Raw genomic sequence first — 19,488 nt, 5'->3', positions numbered from 1 at the left:
TAAAATAGTCTTTTCAAACAGTTTACTTATTGAAGAAAGCAAACTGATTGGGTGATAACCAGAAGCCTCAGCTGGATTTTTGTCCGGCTTCAAAATTGGAACAACTTTGGCGTTTTTTCCATTTATCTGGAAAGTATGCCAATTGAAAACATTTGTTAAATAAATTAACCAAAAAGGATAAATAGGAAGGTTTTTGATAAGTAAGTATGTAGAAAATACCATCATCACCCGGGGCTTTCATATTTTTAAATTTTCTAGAAATAGATCTCACTTCACAAATTAGTTCCCAACGAAGGGTCGAAAACATTCTCTTGATTGAGAATGTCTTCGAAGCTCCGTGTAACCTGATCCTCAATTGGACCTAGACTAAAATTATGGGCACAATATCCCTTTTGGTATCCAAAGGAATAACAACGTCAAAATTCCTATCGATATATCTTTTATATAAATCCCAATCAGCTCTATGTCTCGCAGAACAATCTTCAAATAAAATTTTGCCGTTGGAATTGCTTTGAGCATTATTCCATGAACGGTGTTTGGCATTGAAGTCACCAATTACGAAGAATTTAGATTTGTTGCGAGTTAGAATTTGAAGATCAGCTTTCAACAAATTCTTTTGCTGCCCATTGCATTGAAAATGCAAGTAGGCTGCAATGAAGGAAAATTGTCCAAAATTTGTTTCAACAGAAACTCCCAAGGTTTCAAAAACTTTGGTTTCGAACGAAGAAAATAATTTATGTTTGATACGTCTATTAATGACGATGGCGACCCCACCACAGGCGCTGTCAAGACGATCATTTCTGTAGATAAAATAATTTGGATCTCTTTTAATGGAGAGTCCTGGTTTTAAATACGTTTCAGTTATAATGGCAATATGCACATTATGAACTGAAAGGAAGTTGAATAATTCATCTTCCTTACCCTTTAGAGAGCGGGCATTCCAATTTAGAGCTTTCACACAATTATTTGGATCCATTAAAACAAAGTCCGATAACAATTTTGTGTGTGTACTTTATACTAGCTTTATACTAACCTGAACAGCTTCAGGTATGGTGTTTGCTTTGAACATTGCATCAATCATGTGATGCAATTGTTCAGTTAAAAAATCAAAATCCGAAGCAGACATGCTATCTGAATCGGCAACATGACCGTTATTTTTCGTTGGGACATGGGTATAAACCTCAAGGCGATATTTATGAGCGCAAAATCGCCTTTAATGAATTTTTCACAATTGCTCGTCAACACGCTCTGGTCAGTTGGCAACAAAAATGGGATGGAGGAGATTTGGGGAGATGGTTACATTCTATTCTCCCACAAGTATCGAAGAAACCCTGGTTCAAGGGATTGGCAATTAGTCGAGACTTTATAAAGGTAATGTGTCGACTAATGTCCAATCACTACTCTTCAAACGCGCATTCCTATCGAATAGGGCTCGCAGACAGCAATAAATGCGACTGCGGTGCAGGTTACCAAGACATCAACCACGTTGTCTGGAGTTGTCCGAAATACGATGTTGCCAGGTCCGATTTATATGCATCCCTCCGGGCCCGAGGGAAACCAGATAAGAGATGTGCTGGGTAAGCTTGATCTGGATTACATGGCCCTTGTGTATAATTTCTTAAAAAACATCAATGTCTTTGTCTGATCCCCCTATCTGTCGAAAGGCCATGTCCACCTCGTCCCCACCCGCTTCGCTCGGAAAAATCGTTTGTTTGTATCTTTACAGTTTGTCCTCTATCTACACATCGACAATCAGCAGTAAGAAAACCGCAACATCGCTACCTAGGCCCTATCCCATCCTGTTTTTTTTTCTTGTATTCCTTAACCTCGACTAAGCCGCGAGTTTTTCGGCTCCCCAAAACTAATATTATAAAATAAGAAGCAAATCATGATTGTTATTAAAAATCAAAGATATGGCGGCTCCGTTATGCCTAATGGCGCTTGAGCCTCGAAATAAAGAAAATTATAAAAAAAAATGGGTATAAACCTCATTTTGAGATGAGAAAATTTGTCTACCAGCTGAAGTGCTTCCTACCCATTGAGGAGCCGCAAAATTTGTTTGTGGATTCTGGTGGGTATGAATTGCTCGACCGGTAACTGGTTTCGAATTTTGAGCGTTTAAAAAATTTCTACCCGTCGAATCTGGGATCTGGATCATCAACGACACTGGGTGGGGTTTTGGAAATTTCCCCCAGGCCTGCGGAAATGTTCCCATGTAACACGGACATGGGACATAATACAGGCCTTTTAAAACTTTTCATATTATTTAGTTCACTTTTGTTAAAATGAACTAAATAAAATTCTTGAGAAATGCCCTCTGGGAAGTACCAGAGTGGGATTTCTTTTTTCATCTTAATTACTTGGACTGGCGCAAATCCAAGTAATTGAGAAATTTCAATTTTAATCTCATCCAGTGATTTATCATCACTGGGGAGACCTTTCAAGACGACATTGAACAATCGCTCAGTTTTGTCGTCGTATGTGAAGAATTTATGGCGCTTCTCAGTTAAATACTGAAGAAGACGTTTGCGATCGTCAAAAGATCCCGGCAAAACGCGGCAGTCATCCTTCCTAGCAATCTGAAATGAAACCTTGATCCCCTGAAGGTTACTCAAGATTTCATTCCGAAAGCCAGAAAACTCGGCAACAGATACCACAATTGGCGGAATCCTTTGTTTCTTCGCATGAATCGAATCACCTGGGCTAAAGGTAGATTCGATTTGCTCAATTTCATCATTAATCAAATCGAACTGATTGCTCAGTTCGATCTAGGATAGGATGTGACAAGTAGTCAGTAAAAATCGTACCGATTTGCTGTCACAATCGTACCGGTTGCTGATTGGTTGAAAATGACAATCGATTACTTCGATTGATAACGGCACGTTTTTCGTAGGGCAGCATGTTGTTAGTTTCGCCGTGTTGCAGGTTTGTAAAGTTTTTATTAAGCAAAATACGTAAATGTTTGAGTTCCAGTTTTTTGGTAAAAAATAAATTTATAACGTATAAATGATTCTCAAGGGTTGTAAAGGTTTAAAACTGTTAATGTTAAGCATTATCGTTCACCTTTTTGTCATTTTCAATCTCAAAGTCAAATTTTCATTAGCGGTAACTTCTCTCTGTTAGTCTTTCGCTTCTCTTACATAAATAATGGATGGAACGAAAAAAAACATCAGTTTTTAATACATGATATTTGGAAGATTTTGTACCAAATTAATTTGGCTGCACTGGCGACCACATCGTCAGAGCAACCGACTAAAAAACAACAAGGCAGTCTCAATTGAGTTGTCACATCCTATCCTAGAGTTCGATAGGAGAAGAAATAATGTCAACGTTATATTTAGAAGGAATATCTGAAGTCTCCAGCTTCCTTCTATTTTTTCCGCGCTTGGGCAGGACGGTCTTGAAACCTTGTTTCTTTGAAGGAAGTGGAGAATTCAGAGACTCCCCCTTCCTCTTGTTTTTATTAATGCTTATTGCTGAGCGTGGAGACGCACAGTGATGCCACTCCATACAAAACACGGAAAAAAGTCTTTTCAATCACTTTTTGTCAACCGATTATCTCGCAACAGGTTGCATTCGATGCGGAACATTGTCCCATTGCTTTGCAATTGAAATTTGGCCGGATAGGACTATGGGCTCATAAGCAATGGCCAAAATACATTATTTTTTTCATACAAAAAAATACATCACTATTTTTTTTGGACTTACCCTCAACCGACTCGCTGTTTCAAAACAAAATCCTGTTCCATTGTTTTTTATTAAAAATTGGTCAGATCGGACAATGGGATCGGAAGTTATGGCCAAAATACTAATTTCATTATTACAACAAACACAAAATCATTTTTTTTGGCACTTATGTCCATCCGATTTGCTTGCAACAAGTTGCGTTCGGCGAGGAATTGTATAATGCATATAAACAAATTTGAAAAATAAGACCTATCCACATATTTGTGTTATTTTAAACTTTTCTTACATATTTCTCAACCCTTTTGAACGAACGAGAAAGGCACCATCACCGATAGGTGGATTAATTAGGGTTTTTGTGCTTGAGATTGCTACGTAGCTTTTTTAAGACAGTGATATATAAAACTTGTCATATACATATGACGATTTTATGACCCTGAAATAAGCCTTAATGATCAGAGTTATTCAATATGATTCAATTTGATTCAATTATATGGTATTTGTGCAAGCATTGTATGTACTAAGAACTGAGGTAAGCTCCCTCGCAGCAGAGCGCTTTTTTCGAACTAAAACGTGTATAACTCGGAATTGGGCAGGGATTTTCCTTATCCCAGCTGACAATCTCTTTCAAATTTATCAAGGAATTTCGTGAACCTACTTTTCCCCAAATTTGAATGAATGTCTCAATACTGAACTATTGTACAACTAAAATTTTCGCTTCTCAACACCTCTCTCCAATGATTGATTTGAAATATAAAAGAACCGAATTTTGCAAAACCCAACTGACAAAAGTTTCTAAATTTTTCAATGATCATTTTGATGTGATAATAAGTATGTGTAAACGCATGAAATTTTGCAGGAATGTCTTCCTACTTTGATCAAGTTTTCCAAATTCCATACAAAAATTACCATTTTGGGACTTTGGGAGAGCGGCTCAAGAAATTTCTCCGGATATTGCTCCAGAAATTGCTTTGATTTTTGTTCCAGGGATTTCTCCGGAAATTTCTTTAGTAATTTCTCCGGATATTCCTCAAGAAATTCCTTCCAACATTTCCCCAGGAATTCCTCCGGAAGTTCCTCCAGGAATTCCTCCGGAAGTTCCTCCAGGAATTCCTCCGGAAGTTCCTCCAGGAATTCCTCCGGAAGTTCCTCCAGGAATTCCTCCGAAAGTTCCTCCAGGAATTCCTCCGAAAGTTTCTCCAGGAATTCCTCCGGAAGTTCCTCCAGGAATTCCTCCGGAAGTTCCTCCAGGAATTCCTCCGGAAGTTCCTCCAGGAATTCCTCCGAAAGTTCCTCCAGGAATTCCTCCGGAAATTTATCCAGGAATTCCTCCGGAAGCTCCTTCAAGAATTCCAGGAGGAAGATCCTTAGGAATTCCTGAAGAAACATCCGAAGAAATTCCTGGAGGAATGTCCGAAGGAATTCCTGGAGGAATCTCAGGAGGAATTTCTGGAGGAATATCCGGAGGAATTCCTGGAGGAATATCCGGAGGAATTCCTGAAGGAATATCCGGAGGAATTCCTGAAGGAATATCCGGAGGAATTCCTGAAGGAATATCCGGAGGAATTCCTGAAAGAATATCCGGAGGAATTCCTGAAAGAATATCCGGAGGAATTCTTGAAGGAATATCCGGAGGAATGGAACAATTCCTGGAAAAACATTGGAAGGAATTATTGGAGGAATGGAGCAATTCCTGGGGAAACATTGAAAGGAATTTCTTGAGGATTATCCGTAGAAATTCCTGAAAAAAATTCCGGAGAAATTCCTGGAACAATAATCAACGCAATTCCTGGAGCAATATCCGGAGAAGTTTCTGGAAAGGTATTCGGGGAATTCCCGGAGGATTATACGGAGGAGTTTCTGAGGGGTTCCTGTAGAAATTTTAAGAAGAATGCATGGAGATTCCTCCTGGAAGAATATCCAGAGAATTTCGTATAGGAGTTCCGGAAGAATCCCCGGAGAAAGATCTGGAGGAATATCCGGAAAAATTTCTAGAGGAATATCCGGAGGTATTCCTCAAAAAACTCTTCCAGGAATTTCCCCTTGAGTTCCTCCAGGAATTCTCCAGGTTCCTTCTGGAATTCTTCCGAGATTCCTTCTGCATTTCTTCCGGAAGTTCCGTCTCGAATTCCTCTAGAAGTTCCTCCTGGAATTCCGCCAGAAGTTCTTTCCAGAATTCCTCCGGAAGTTTATTCCAAAATTCTGGAATATCTTTGGAAGTTCCTTCTGGAACTCATCCGGAAGTTCTTTTTAGAACTCCTCCAAAAGTTCTTTCTTGAACTCCTCCGAAAGTTTTTTTTTTCGGAATTCTTGCGAAAGTTGCTTCGGAAAATCCGGAGTTCTTCCAAGAATCCCTCTGGAAGTTCCTCTAGGAATGCCTGGTAGACCAATTGATACGAGCTCCAACACAGTTTGGAAATTTTTCGAACTTCTGGTTCAGATGAGGTGCGAATCATATACGCGAGCTCTACGGACGTGTATGGACATGAATGGTCAATGTCAGATTTTTATCAAGCGTAGTTGACCTGTTAAACCAATTGTTCCAAACTTCACAATAGTTTGGACAACCTAGAATATCTGGTTTGGGTATAACTGAAACGAAATTTGTAAGCGTGATGTCTACGGACATGTAGTTCCATTAATTACGTAACGCAAAAATTGGGCATTTTCAAAATGGGCATTGATGTCAAAGTTATATTGGGCGCAGTTGACTTGATAGACATCTGAACATCTGATATTGGTATAACTAAGTTCCAAATCGTATACATGAGTTTTGAGAACCTAGAACATCTGGCTGGGATATAACTGAATTGAAAACCATACACGTGGGCTCTTCGGATGTGTGTGGACACGACTTGTCAATTTCAGATAGCCATCGAGCGTAGTTGACCAGGTAGACCGATTTATCCAAACTTCAAAACAGCTTGGAGAACCTGAAACATCTGGTATGGGTATAACTGTGCTGCAAATCATACGCGTGGGCTCTTAAGACTTATTTGGACATGATTGGTCGATTTCAGATAGATATCGAGCTCAGTTGACTTGGCAGACCAATTGATCCAAACTCCTAAACAGTTTGGAGATCCTCGAACATCTGGTTTGAGGAAAACTGAGTAGAATATCATTCCCCTGGCCTCTACTGACGTACATGGGCATGACGAGTTTCCTTTCCCACGGGTTTCCGTAGTTTTCATCGTCAATATTTGCATATTATCTTTCATCAGTATACTGCCGTAATCTGAAAAAGTGACGTATACGCCATTTTCCAATGTCAGATTACGGCAGTATAGAGGTCATTTTGGAGTCGCTAGGGATGTCCAGAAGAAACATTTTGTTGACACATAGTATAGTCAATGCTAGAATACTGTTTTAAAAAAATTTAAGCTTTAAGTGTTGTTACGACTGAAGTATGTCATGTAAATCGAATTTTTCTATATTAAAAAAAAAACATCCATACTCACGCCCCTCTAGGGAAAAAGTGAGCATCCCTAGAAACATATCACACAAATATAGTGAAACTAGATGAGATAGGTAAGAAATCCGTAAAAGAATTGTGAAAATCGGTCAAAAGACGCTTGAGATACAGCTGTTTAAAAATGTATTCCCATGATTTTCTGATAACTGTATTCGGCGTGTGCTTATGCTTACTTCAAGAATGTTATGAAGAAAAATGCTATTTGCGCAGATTTGCGCAAAACAATCATCATATCCCCGAAATGCTTAATAACAGAGGCGTCTCGTGGATCGTAAAGCTGGTTGTGCACCCGACCAATATTTTTCCAGATGAAAAAACAGTCGTTTTGTGTTTAAAAATTAAAAAAAAAGTTTTTTTGCCAAATTTATTGTGAATCATTCAAGAATATTACATCAATCGAACTTATTATTTGTACAGTAGCTGAACTCTACGATCTACTCGGCGAGCAAAACGATCAATTATTTCATCGAAGAAATTACTATCCAGTTTCAACTGATGAAGTAGGGCATTTTCGACCGACATTAACATCAGCCATTTGAGTCGCTCCTCTGCCATTGTCGACCGCATTCAACTAGGTTGATCATTCTTGAAGTATATGCCCATTTTACTTTTGCAAACATTAGGAATTTTCTGTTGCATATAATTTTTCAACTCAGCATCTCTTTTTGGACTTTGCGTGAAAAAGGAAGCGAGAGCAGAAAGTGTTGAAAAAAACTTTTTAGTGTCTCTTTGATTAGTGCAAGCGTGTAACAAAACAAGATTAAGAACATGGGCTTTGCAATGAATGTAATCAGCGTTTGGATACGATTTTTTTTACTATTGCCTGCGTTCCTCCGCTCGCACCTGACATTACACATGTTCCATCATACGTCTGTGCCACAAGTTTCGTGGCAGGCACCTGAAATTTTTTCAGCAAGGCAACTATTTCATCTGCGAGCGCCACAGCCGATTTGTTACTGCTCACATCATCTAAGCTCACAAATCTTTCTACGGTTGTACCTAGAAAAGTTCGATTGAATTGTTATCAATATTACAAAACTATAAACATCAGGGCTGGTAGCGACCAATGCCGCTCAAAATAGTGACTTTAGTGACCAAAGCTGACGAAAAAAGGGACCAAATAGTGACTTTCAGTTGCAGAAAAAGTGACCAAATAGTGACTTTTAGTTTCAGTTGCAAGTTGTTACTAAGTAAAAATGTATAGGCCGCTCTTTTTTTATCCCACGGAAACTAAATATCAGTCAGTCAGTCAAAAGCAGGATTACTCAAAATTATTAGTAGTCCTGCTAGCAAATCACTATATAGCTAGGTTATCACTTATAAGACCTGTGTTTCTTTCCCGAAAAATGATTTCTTGGCAAAAATGCGTGAAGGAATATTCTCTTCTCGTGAGAATGAGTGGAAATTACGATCATTGGATTAGCTGAACACCTACTTAAGAAAGATGTAGATTTGTCATATGTGCCATGGAATTTTTTGGAATTGTTGGTGGAAAAGAAACAACAGTACGGATCGTTTTGGTAGAAAACGAAACAACGAGCCTGGCATTTAACGCTCGACCTCCTGCTTATAATGTAGGACCTTCGGGCTCGACTTATTCGAAAGTTATCAAAAGATAACAAATCTAACAAAATCTAAAAAAAAATCACAATTTTTTATATTTGAATCTTTTACATTTATGCCATTTAAAATGTATAAATTATCATCATAATATATTTTGGAAAATTCTAAAATATTGATCGAAGTGGATGTTGGGAGAAAAAAACGGCTTTTTCTCATGTTCTTGCAGCAAAACTACTATGGGGATTCCTTACATATTTAATGTACCTCCCCTCAATTCGATTGCAGTACAATCATAGATGCGAATATCATTATTTAGATTTAAAAATAATTATTTTTATTCTACCAAAATATCACGCGCTGCTGTCAAAAGTCGAATTTGAAAATATTCGGAGGGTATTGTTCCTTCTCCAAGAACTTGCTCGGGCAACAATTAAAAATCCAAATATCCTGAAATTGTAATGGAATGTAGGAATTTTTATCAGTAAAAACAATTTAGCATACTGATGGCTTTGTGCTGTGAAAAAATGATAGCATTTGGTCATTGTTGGGAGGAGTTGTTAAAATTTTTCGTAGCCGCTAAAAAAATCTTCAGGAGGGACAAAACACAGTAAATAATAGAGTAAATAAGATTGTCAATCCAAAAAATAACTCGCCACATAACGATCATTTGTCTAGAGGATTTATTAGAAAAATACGCTAGTCTCCCAAGGGGTCAAGTCTCTCAAGGAATCAAGTCTCCCCACCTTCCCTTTCTGTAGAAAGTCTGATAGTTAAAAACAACCAAATAGTCAGATCTCCTGTTTGCATTGCCTTATACCAATTCATGAATTCTGACGTAAAACACCTTCAATTAGCTACTGGTGTAATGCCAATAAGAGCAGCGAGTAAAATGGCTGGCGAAGTTTCAGAGCAATCAGAGTTTTCCCAAGATCCGTAATTTCATTTCCGCCATGAACAAAGCATCATCCGACGGATACATAAAGCTTCATTTATCAATCTTAGTCAATAGTTTCAAAATAGTTGAAAATAGTGACTTTTTGCGAGAAAAAGTGACTTTAGTGACTTAAGGTCGAAAAAAGAGACTTTTTAGTGACTTGCCCGAAAAAAGTGACCAAGTCACTAAAAAGTGACCTGCTACCAGGCCTGAAACATGTAATTCAACGGAGAATCATTGTTACCGGAAGGCTACTTACCATTTTTCAAACAGTACCGTAATGTGGTAGCAAGTTGTGATTTCCTGGAAATATCTGTTGTTTCATCCACCATTACTGCAACGAATTCAGCTTCATCAACTTCACGCGAAATTTGCTCAATCATCAACGATCCAATCACTTCAATGAGTTCGTTTTGAATTGATGCAGACATTCCCGAAAACACTTGACTACTAGTAGTGAACTCCAAGAATGATGAATCTCTTGTAGCAATGAATTCACATAGGTCTTTGTAGTTTCCTCTATTCACAGAGTTTTCGGTTTCGTTATGGCCACGGAAGCTCAGACCATGTGATCCGAGATAGCAGATGAGATCAACCAAAGTTTGCATACCCTCTCTATTCTTTTTCACCTGCAAATTATGGTTCTGATGATTCATTGCTTCATCAATGCGGATTTTTCCAAATGTCCTGTGTGCCATGGCATTGGCAATATGCTCCTTGCTTGCCGAATGAATCTTAATGGCAGCTGACAAATGATTTAAATCACTGAAGCCTTCCTTAATCCACACGCATTTGTCCTCCGGATTTTGGAACAATAAACACGGCCAACAGAACAGCTTATTTCGCACCTTCGAACCGCTCAACCATTTGGTATCGTATGCTGATACGTTGAAATTACGAGTTATAACTTTCCCTCCTCTGGGGAACTGCGATTTCAAGTTCTCAAGCTTAGGCTGTGGCACAGGTGTGCTTGAAATAAGCAGCTTTTCTTGAAATGATCGTCTAGCAAATGGGTTGAGAAGAATATCATCCACGGTTTCGTTTTCCATTTTCTTTTAGTGTTCAATTACCACGAAAGACCGCACTACCGCGACGTACCGAAAATACTGAATGAAGCTATTAATTCATTCAACAATGTAAGCGAGAAAAACAACGTGTTTAATCGGTGAAAGAAGCATGGGGTGACAAATTAAATTCTCAGAGAGCAGAAAAATCCAAGAGCGACGCTGTCATCGGCAACGTTCTCACACCGGGCTGATGCCGAATCATTTCGTCGCATATGATGCCGATTCGTTTGAGAAAAGTGCACCAATTTTTACTAATACACCGACAATAAAGCTGAATGCTTTTCAATACATTCAGACGTGGGCTTCGTGTACATATGCGGCGTTCTTGTGTACTTCCAGCAGTGAACCAAGCTAAGCCAAATTCGCTCATTGCGATCTGATTGCGATGATGCATCGTTTGAGCGCATTGCAGTGTGTGGTGTGCGTGGTGCGTCGCATTGGGCGTCAAAGAGTGAGGTAATGGATCATTATTTTGTTCACCGATGATGTTACACAAGTGAGGTAGCGACCAGGCGACCAAATGAAATTGATTTTCTGTAATTGTCTTGCAATAATATCTTGGTAATTTTATTCATTATTGACGTGGGACTACGTCTGTGTTTTATATATTCAGATACACTTTGTGATTTTTTTCTATGAAGAAATGTTAACTGTGTAGTGCACGTAGTGCACCAGAGGGCGAGACGCCACTGCTTAATAAATAGCTTTGAAATAAGCCCAGTTCGGCATGCGTGCGATTGCGTGCTCATAGTTAAAAACCAGGTTGAACAACATCATGTCTTCGCCATACATGTTACAAGCAAATTAAAAAAACATTTTTGATTTGCCATTGGATCGACATGATGCACCCCGTGCAATTTTCATCCAATCTTCGTGAAATTTTGAGGAAAGACATTTCAAACATTATGAAAAATTATAAAAATACTTTCGAAACTGTACGCTGAACTTAATTTTTTTCATTTTTTTTCCGCCTTGGCATCACTGTGAGACGTGACCTTCTAAGAGGTTTTTTTTTTTCCAGAACGGTGTCCCTGCAGGATTACCACCGCTTGTCGGAATTTTACTTTCGCAAACGGGTCCAACGTAAAACGAAGGCACGGGTCCTTGCAAAGATCGTATCGGGATCAGTGGGTACAAATAGCGCTGAGAAGCACTGTTGAAATTAAACAGTCCTACAAACAAACTACAGTCTAACAAACTTTGTAAATGGTGAGTACACTGGAGCACGGTTTCCGAATTTCATGGACAGGGATGGTACTGCAGGCCCCCTGCAATACTTGAAAATGGAGGCGACCTCCGGCTCGATGCCACAAGATCCTTTTTTGCTACGGCTTTCGGTAGAGAAGTATCTAAACGCACCAATCGACGGTGCATTCAAGGAAAATCGAGGTAGTTCATATGTACTGAAGGTTAGGAGCCAAGCGCAGTTCACAAGACTCTGCAAGATGACGAAACTGGCTGACGGAACTGAAGTCAAGATTAGCGAACATCCGCAGCTCAACAAACGACAATGCGTAGTATCCTGCTACGATGCAATGACCCTCGATGACGCATACCTAAAGCAGCAACTGGAACCCCAAGGCGTGAAGGATCTGCGCAGTATTAGGCGACGCAAGCCAGATGGTTCATTCGAAAACACGCCGACGATAATCCTCTCCACCAGCGGTACGGTTATCCCCCCCCCCCCCCCGATGTGGACTTTGGCTGGTCCCGTTGTAGAACCCGGAATTATTACCCGTCTCCGATGCAATGTTACCGGTGCTGGTCTTTCGGGCACACTGGAAAACGGTGTACTGAGCCCTTCCGTGTATGTGGGAGATGCAGCAAAGTACACGAAGAGAACCGCACTCACACATCCAAAGAAGGAACACCAAACCAAATCGCCACAAACCGTCCGATTTGCAGTCAAGCCTCGTTTTGTAAGAACTGTATAAACGACCACTCCGCTTCCAGCCGGAAATGTCCAGTTTTTGAAAAGGAAGTTGCGATCCAACACATTCGAATCGACAAAGGAATCTCATATCCTCAAGCGCGCCGTGAGTATGAAGCCCGATCAGGGGAAAACCGGAATACTAATTCATACTCGACCGTTGTTGGTGGTAGCAAAGATGCCGAAATCAGAGAATTGGAGGCGGTAGTATCCCAACTTCAACTAGATTCGGCCTCGAACCGTGCATTGTGGCGTTAAATTGTTGATTCAGTGTTATCTGTTTAGATGTTAACTAAATAAATGAAATGAATGAATGCGTCTCTGAATTTCTCTGCTGGTATCGTTATCGGCGGTCACCAGTGAGCCCAAATACACGAATTCTTCAACCACCTCGATTCCGTCATCACCGATAGAAACTCGTGGTGGGTGGCTCACATTGACCTCTCTTGAGCCTCTTCCGTCTTCGACGTGTTGATGACTAGTCCAATCCGTTTAGCTTCGCTTTTCAGTCTGATGTAGGCTTCCTCCATCCTCTCAAAGTTACGTGCCATGATATCAATGTCGTCGGCGAAACCAAATAACTGGACGGACTTCGTGAAAATCGTACCACTCATGTCAATCCCTGCCCTTCGTATTACTCCCTCCAATGCGAGGTTGAAGGGCCGACACTGAAGACCGTCACCTTGCCGTAAGCCTTTTCGTGTTCCTAAGGGAGTCGAGAATGCGCCTGATGGTCGGACTGCGCACATCACCCGATCCATCGTCGCCTTGATCAACCCTATCAGTTTATCCGGAAATCCGTTTTCGTGCATTAGCTGCCATAGCTGGTCCCGATCGATTGTATCATATGCGGCTTTGAAGTCGATAAATAGATGATGTGTGGGCACGTTGTATTCGCGGCATTTCTGCAATACCTGACGTATGGCGAACACCTGGTCTGTGGTAGAGCGTTCACCCATAAAACCCGCCTGGTACTGCCCCACGAACTCTCTTGCAATTGGTGTTAGTCGACGGCATAAAATTTGGGAGAGTACCTTGTAGGCGGCGTTCAGCAATGTGATTGCGCGGTAGTTGCTACAATCCAGCTTATCGCCCTTTTGTAGATGGGACACGACACCTTCCATCCACTCCTGCGGCAGAACCTCATCCTCCCAAACCTTGGTAATCACCCAGTGCAGCGCTCTAGCCAGTGCTTCACCACCGTGTTTAAACAGCTCTCCTGGTAGTTGGTCAACTCCAGGGTTTTGTTGTTTTTCAGCCGGCCGATCTCCTCCTGGATTTCCTGGAGATTCGGAGCCGGAAGTAGCATGTCCTGCGCGCGTGCTCCTGGGTTCATTACCATACCGCCACCGTTGTCTGCCATATCGCCATTCAGGTGCTCTTCGTAGTGCTGCCGCCACCTTTGGATCACCTCACGCTCGTTCGTAAGAAGGTTCCCGTTTATGTCCTTACACATATCGGGCTGTGGCCCGTGGCCCTTACGTGAACGGTTCAACTTCTCATAGAACTTTCGTGCGTTATTAGCGCGGTACAGTTCCTCCGTCTCTTCACGGTCTCGATCTTCCTGCTGGCGCTTTTTCCTCCGGAAAATCGAGTTTTGTCTGTTCCGCGCCCGTTTGTATCGTGCCTCGTTCGCCCGCGTACGGTGTTGCAGCAATCTCGCTCATGGTGCATTCCTCTCCTAAACGAACTGCTCACATTCGCCGTCATACTAGTCGTTTCTCTGATCCGGAGCCACCGTGCCTAGTGCAGCGGCTGCGATGCCTCCATTGGCGGTTCGAATATCTCTCCAGCCATCTTCAAGAGATGCTGCGTCTAGCTGCTCTTCTGTTGGGAGTGCCACTTCCAGCTGCTGCGCGTAGTCTTGGGCTAGTCTACCGTCTTGTAGCCGCCCAATGTTTAGCCGCGGCGGACGACTCCGACGCGTGTTGATTCGCACTGCGGTAAGTGCGTACGTTCGTGATGTCGGAGAAGAATTTACCGTCGATTAGAACGTGGTCGATTTGGTTTTCCGTTACTTGATTAGGTGATTTCCATGTGGCCTTGTGGATATTCTTGCGGGGGAAGAAAGTGCTTCGAACTACCATTCCGCGGGAGGCTGCAAAGTTTTTGCATCGTTGGCCGTTGTCGTTCGATACGGTATGCAGACTATCCGGTCCGATGACCGGTCTACCTGAGCGTTCATGTCACCGATGACGATTTTGACGTCCCGCAGTGGGCATCCATCGTATGTCTGCTCCAGCTGCGCATAGAACGCTTCTTTCTCATCGTCGGATCTCCCTTCGTGTGGGCAGTGCACGTTGATGATGCTATAGTTGAAGAAACGGCCTTTTATCCTCAGCTTGCACATCCTTGCGTTGATTGGCTGCCACCCAATCACGCGTTGGCGCATCTTTCCCAGCACTATGAAGCCGGTTCCCAGCTCGTTGGTGGTGCCACAGCTTTGGTAGAAGGTAGCCGCTCGATGCCCGCTTTTCCACACTTTCTGTCCTGTCCAGCAGATTTCCTGCAGCGCTACGACATCGAAGTTATTATTATTATTTATTCAGACTAAGGCCGAAGTGGCCTGTGCGGTATATAAGAGTCTTCTCCATTCGGCTCGGTCCATGGCTACACGTCGCCAACCACGCAGTCTACGGAGGGTCCGCAAGTCATCTTCCACCTGATCGATCCACCTTGCCCGCTGCGCACCTCGCCTTCTTGTGCCCGTCGGATCGTTGTCGAGAACCATTTACGACATCGAAGTTGCGGGGATGTAAGTCATCGTAGATTATCCTATCGCAACCTGCGAAGCCTAGCGACTTGCAGTTCCATGTTCCATGCTTCCAATCGTGATCCTTTATTCGTCGCCTAGGTCGTTGCCGATTGTATCGAGTCGTGGAATATCAATGGTTTTTTCCACAACCTGCCGGACCTTGAGATGCTGATTCATAACTCAAAACCTGTGGTCCTGGCACTTCAGGAGATCCACCGAGCAACACCTGCAACAATGAAGAACACCCTCGGAAAGAACTACCAATGGTATTCTAAAACTGGATCTATCTTGTACCACTCGGTAGCCGTCGGAGTTTCTACCAACTTAGCCGCCAACGTGATAGACATAGATTCTGATCTGCCCATAGTTGCTGTCCGTGTTCCATGGCCATTTCCTGTCTCGGTAATCTCGATCTATCTCCCGAACGGAAAGTTACCGAACTTGGAAAACAAATTGGACGAGGCCCTCGACCAGATACCCGAACCAATAATAATCCTCGGTGATTTTAACAGTCATCATCATGCTTGGGGCAGCCGCACCAACAACGCGCGTGGTAATATCATTATCAACCTCGCTACCCGGCGGAATCTAACTATCCTGAATGATGGCTCAACTACCTTCCTCCGCGGTCAGTCAGAATCGGCGATTGATATCTCTCTAGTATCGGCCTCCACCGCTAACCACTTTCTCTGGTCCGTGCACGAGGATTTCAAAGGAAGCGACCACGCCCCGATCTGTATCGCATTACAAAACAAAACCGCTCCAGAGACCTCGAGAAGACCCCGCTGGCAATATGACCGAGCCGACTGGGCCGGTTTTCAACTTGCACTTGAAGCTGAACTTGATACTTGCGTTCCAACATCTATTTCGGACCTTACTACAGTTATTAAAAGCGCAGCATCATCAAATATTCCAAAAACCAGTCCTAGACCCGGGATCCTTGCACTCCACTGGTGGAACGAGGACACAAGGACGGCGGTGAAATCGCGTTGAAAACTTCTCCGGGCAGTTAAACGCGCGAGTACCGGAAAACCATCCCGATATGATTCGAACTGTAGAAGCCTATCAAGCAGCACGCAACAGTTGCCGGCTGGTAATCAGAGAGGCGAAAGACAAATCATGGACGGAATTTCTCGACTCTATTAACGAGAGCCAGTCTTCCACAGAGATCTGGCGGCGAATAAACAATATACAGGGCAAAAGACGGCACAAGGGAATAGCCATCAAAATAAACGGTACAGTGACCAAGGATCCACAAGCCATCGCGGATGCCTTGGCAGAATATTTTCACGACATGTCTTCCTTAAACCGTTACTCAGAATCCTTCCTAAAGAGACATCCCTCCCCCCAAATGGCTATTCATACATTCTTGATCCCACCTGATGATGAACAGAACTTCAACCTCCCATTCACTATGATAGAGTTGGAATACGCATTACAAAAGGCCAAAATCGGTAGGTCCAGATGACATCGGATTTCTGATGCTAAAAAATCTACCCATCAAAGGCAAAACCACATTTCTCTCCATCATCAACCAAGAGTGGACTGCGGGAACACTCCCGGTCTGTTGGAAGCATAGCTTCATCATCCCTATCCCAAAACACAGCGGCCCTGCTATTGAAGTCAGTAGCTATCGGCCAATAACCCTAACCAGCTGTATCTAAAATACGAGAAAGGCAAAATTATGGAGCGAATGATCAACCGACGATTGACTGAATTTCTTGAACAAAACCAAAGATTCGACTACCGTCAACACGCCTTTCGCCCTTTCGGTTTTGGAACTGGCACCCATCTAGCATCTCTTGGGTAGATAATCGACGATGCAACAAAAGAGGGACTCCACATTGAGATGGCGTCCTTAGACTTGGCGAAGGCATATAATAGAGCCCGGACCCCACAGGTTCTAGAAACACTGGTCAAATGGGGTATCACCGGCAATATGCTCACTTTCATTAAGAATTTTCTGGATGGACGCACCTTCCAGGTACTTGTGGGCAACTTCAAATCAAAAATTATCACTGAAGAAACCGGAGTCCCACAAGGCTCAGTGATAGCGGTGACCCTCTTCCTTGTGGCAATGAATGGCGTTTTTTTTTTCAATACTTCCGAAAGGGTTTACATACTCGTTTATGCGGACGACATCCTCCTCATTGCCACTGGAAAACACCCCAGAAGCGTCAGGCGAAAGTTGTAGGCAGCAGTCAACGCGGTCGCCAAATGGGCACAGCAAACAGGCTTTGATATATCAGCTGAGAAATGCGCTAGGCTACACGCTTGTGAAATAAGACATGCACCACCGCCAAAACCAATCGTCCTCTACAACAAGCCAATGCCAACCAGGCGTAGCCTTAGAATCCTCGGCATCAGTATCGACCGTAATTTGGCCTTTCGCGACCACTTCACCAAGTTGAAAGAGGTTTGTAAAAATAGGATTTGCTTAGTCAAAAATATTTCAAATCGACGCACCAGAAGCGACCGAAACATACGTCCCCAATCTACAGTAACACTGTTAAAGCGTTGTCGGGGCTCCTTCCCTCCACACCTCCCCTCTCCGCCTGAGCTGAAACCGGCGTTTTGCCATTCCATTACAAGGTCACTCTGGAGATATGCTGCAGAGCAGTAGGATATCTCGAAAAAACCAGGGATGATGGGCAGGTTTGTTTCCTTCAAGGTCAGGCCAACCGTGGCCTCAACAACGTGGCCGGTTCCACGCTTCCCCCGGTGGAGGGACTCCACCGTGTTGGTCCACGAAGCTGGATGGCCAGAGAACTCAAGATCGACAGAACGATGAAAACTTATTCTAAAAAAGGAGCAAACCCAAGGCAAGCAAAAGCTCTATTCGCAGAAACAATAAACCGATACACCACCGCTATAATAAGATTCTCTGACGGATCTAAGGCGGCCGGGACTGTTGGTGTGGGCGTTTTCGGACCCGACATTCGGAAATTTCATAGTTTACCCGAACAATATTCCGTCTTTTCGGCAGAGGCAGCGGCCCTGTACATTGCAGCCTCGAAACGAAGTGACAAACCAGTGCTGGTCGCAACCGATTCCGCAAGCGCATTACTTGCATTAGAATCAGCGAGAACGAGACATCCTTGGATTCAGGCAACACAGAGGCTGCTAGACGAAGAAGAGCGCAACGTTATTTTCACATGGGTACCAGGACACAGTGGAATCCATGGAAATGAAGAAGCTGACACCCTTGCAAATACTGGTCGAACAGGACGCCGTTTTACCAGAAGTATACCCGGAGCGGATATGAAAGTGTGGTGCAGAAGAACAATCGAGAAATCATGGTCAGAGGTATGGATTTCTAACCGATCCTTATTTCTTCGGCGAATAAAAGGCGATACCGAAGTTTGGGAAGATCGCCAAAATTGGAGAGAACAGGTCGTCCTCTCCAGACTGCGAACTGGACACTCACGAATGTCACACAACTTCTCCGGAGGTTCACCTTTTCGCAAAACTTGCGATATCTGCAGCACTCGCATGACTGTAGAGCACGTCCTCTGTGATTGCCCCAAGCTGGAAAACGTTAGGATCCTCCACCAATTGGGAAGCATCAGAGACGTGCTCCAAAATGACAAGGCAAGTGAATAAAAAATTATCAATTTTCTTAAAGAATCCGGCATTTTTGCACTAATTTAACCTCCTGTTTACCAGACTTCCAACTCTGCAAACCAGCGCATCTAGACATTCGAGTGCAAAAAACTGCAGGATAAGGAAGCCTAACTCATAGTAATGTTAATATTAAAAAACCCTGAAGGGGAAACCCTTCAGGAGCCCTATTTTTTTTTACCTTCAAATACTGAGATGAGCCAGCCGCGGGCTGAAAATCTCATCAATAACTTGAAACATTGAAAAAAAAAAAGTTCAAGTTCCAAATGAGAGGCCCTCAATCAGTAGTCTTGTAATATTGAATTATAAACAATAAAATGCACAATTGATTTGTATTTGACGCACGATGGCATTTTGGATGGATTCCGGAAGAATCGCTATCAAGTGTGCTCACGCTCACGGAATTAGACACTGCTGAGCACTGGCTGTGATATATTGAAAGGAAGTAGACATTTGAGA

The 19,488-nt window shown here is 42.7% G+C and overlaps 1 protein-coding gene across 1 annotated transcript; it reads right to left on the bottom strand.

Annotated features, from left to right (window-relative positions):
• Positions 1-9,907: 9,907 nt before the first annotated feature.
• On the bottom strand, positions 9,908-10,705 carry LOC134206409 (uncharacterized). The gene has a single exon (XM_062682124.1). It carries the CDS (start codon positions 10,703-10,705, stop codon positions 9,908-9,910), a length of 798 nt encoding a protein of 265 aa, XP_062538108.1.
• Between the last annotated feature and the right edge of the window lie 8,783 nt (positions 10,706-19,488).

The sequence above is a fragment of the Armigeres subalbatus genome, chromosome 1 (assembly GCF_024139115.2).
Source record: "Armigeres subalbatus isolate Guangzhou_Male chromosome 1, GZ_Asu_2, whole genome shotgun sequence".
Lineage (NCBI taxonomy): Eukaryota > Metazoa > Arthropoda > Insecta > Diptera > Culicidae > Armigeres > Armigeres subalbatus.
The sequence above is the reverse complement of the archived record's forward strand: the minus strand, read 5'-3'. Positions and strand labels throughout refer to the sequence as shown.

What these genes read in the sequence shown, in the direction of transcription:
- LOC134206409 (XM_062682124.1), bottom strand. Translation starts at nt 10,705, where the DNA reads ATGGAAAACGAAACCGTGGATGATATTCTTCTCAACCCATTTGCTAGA.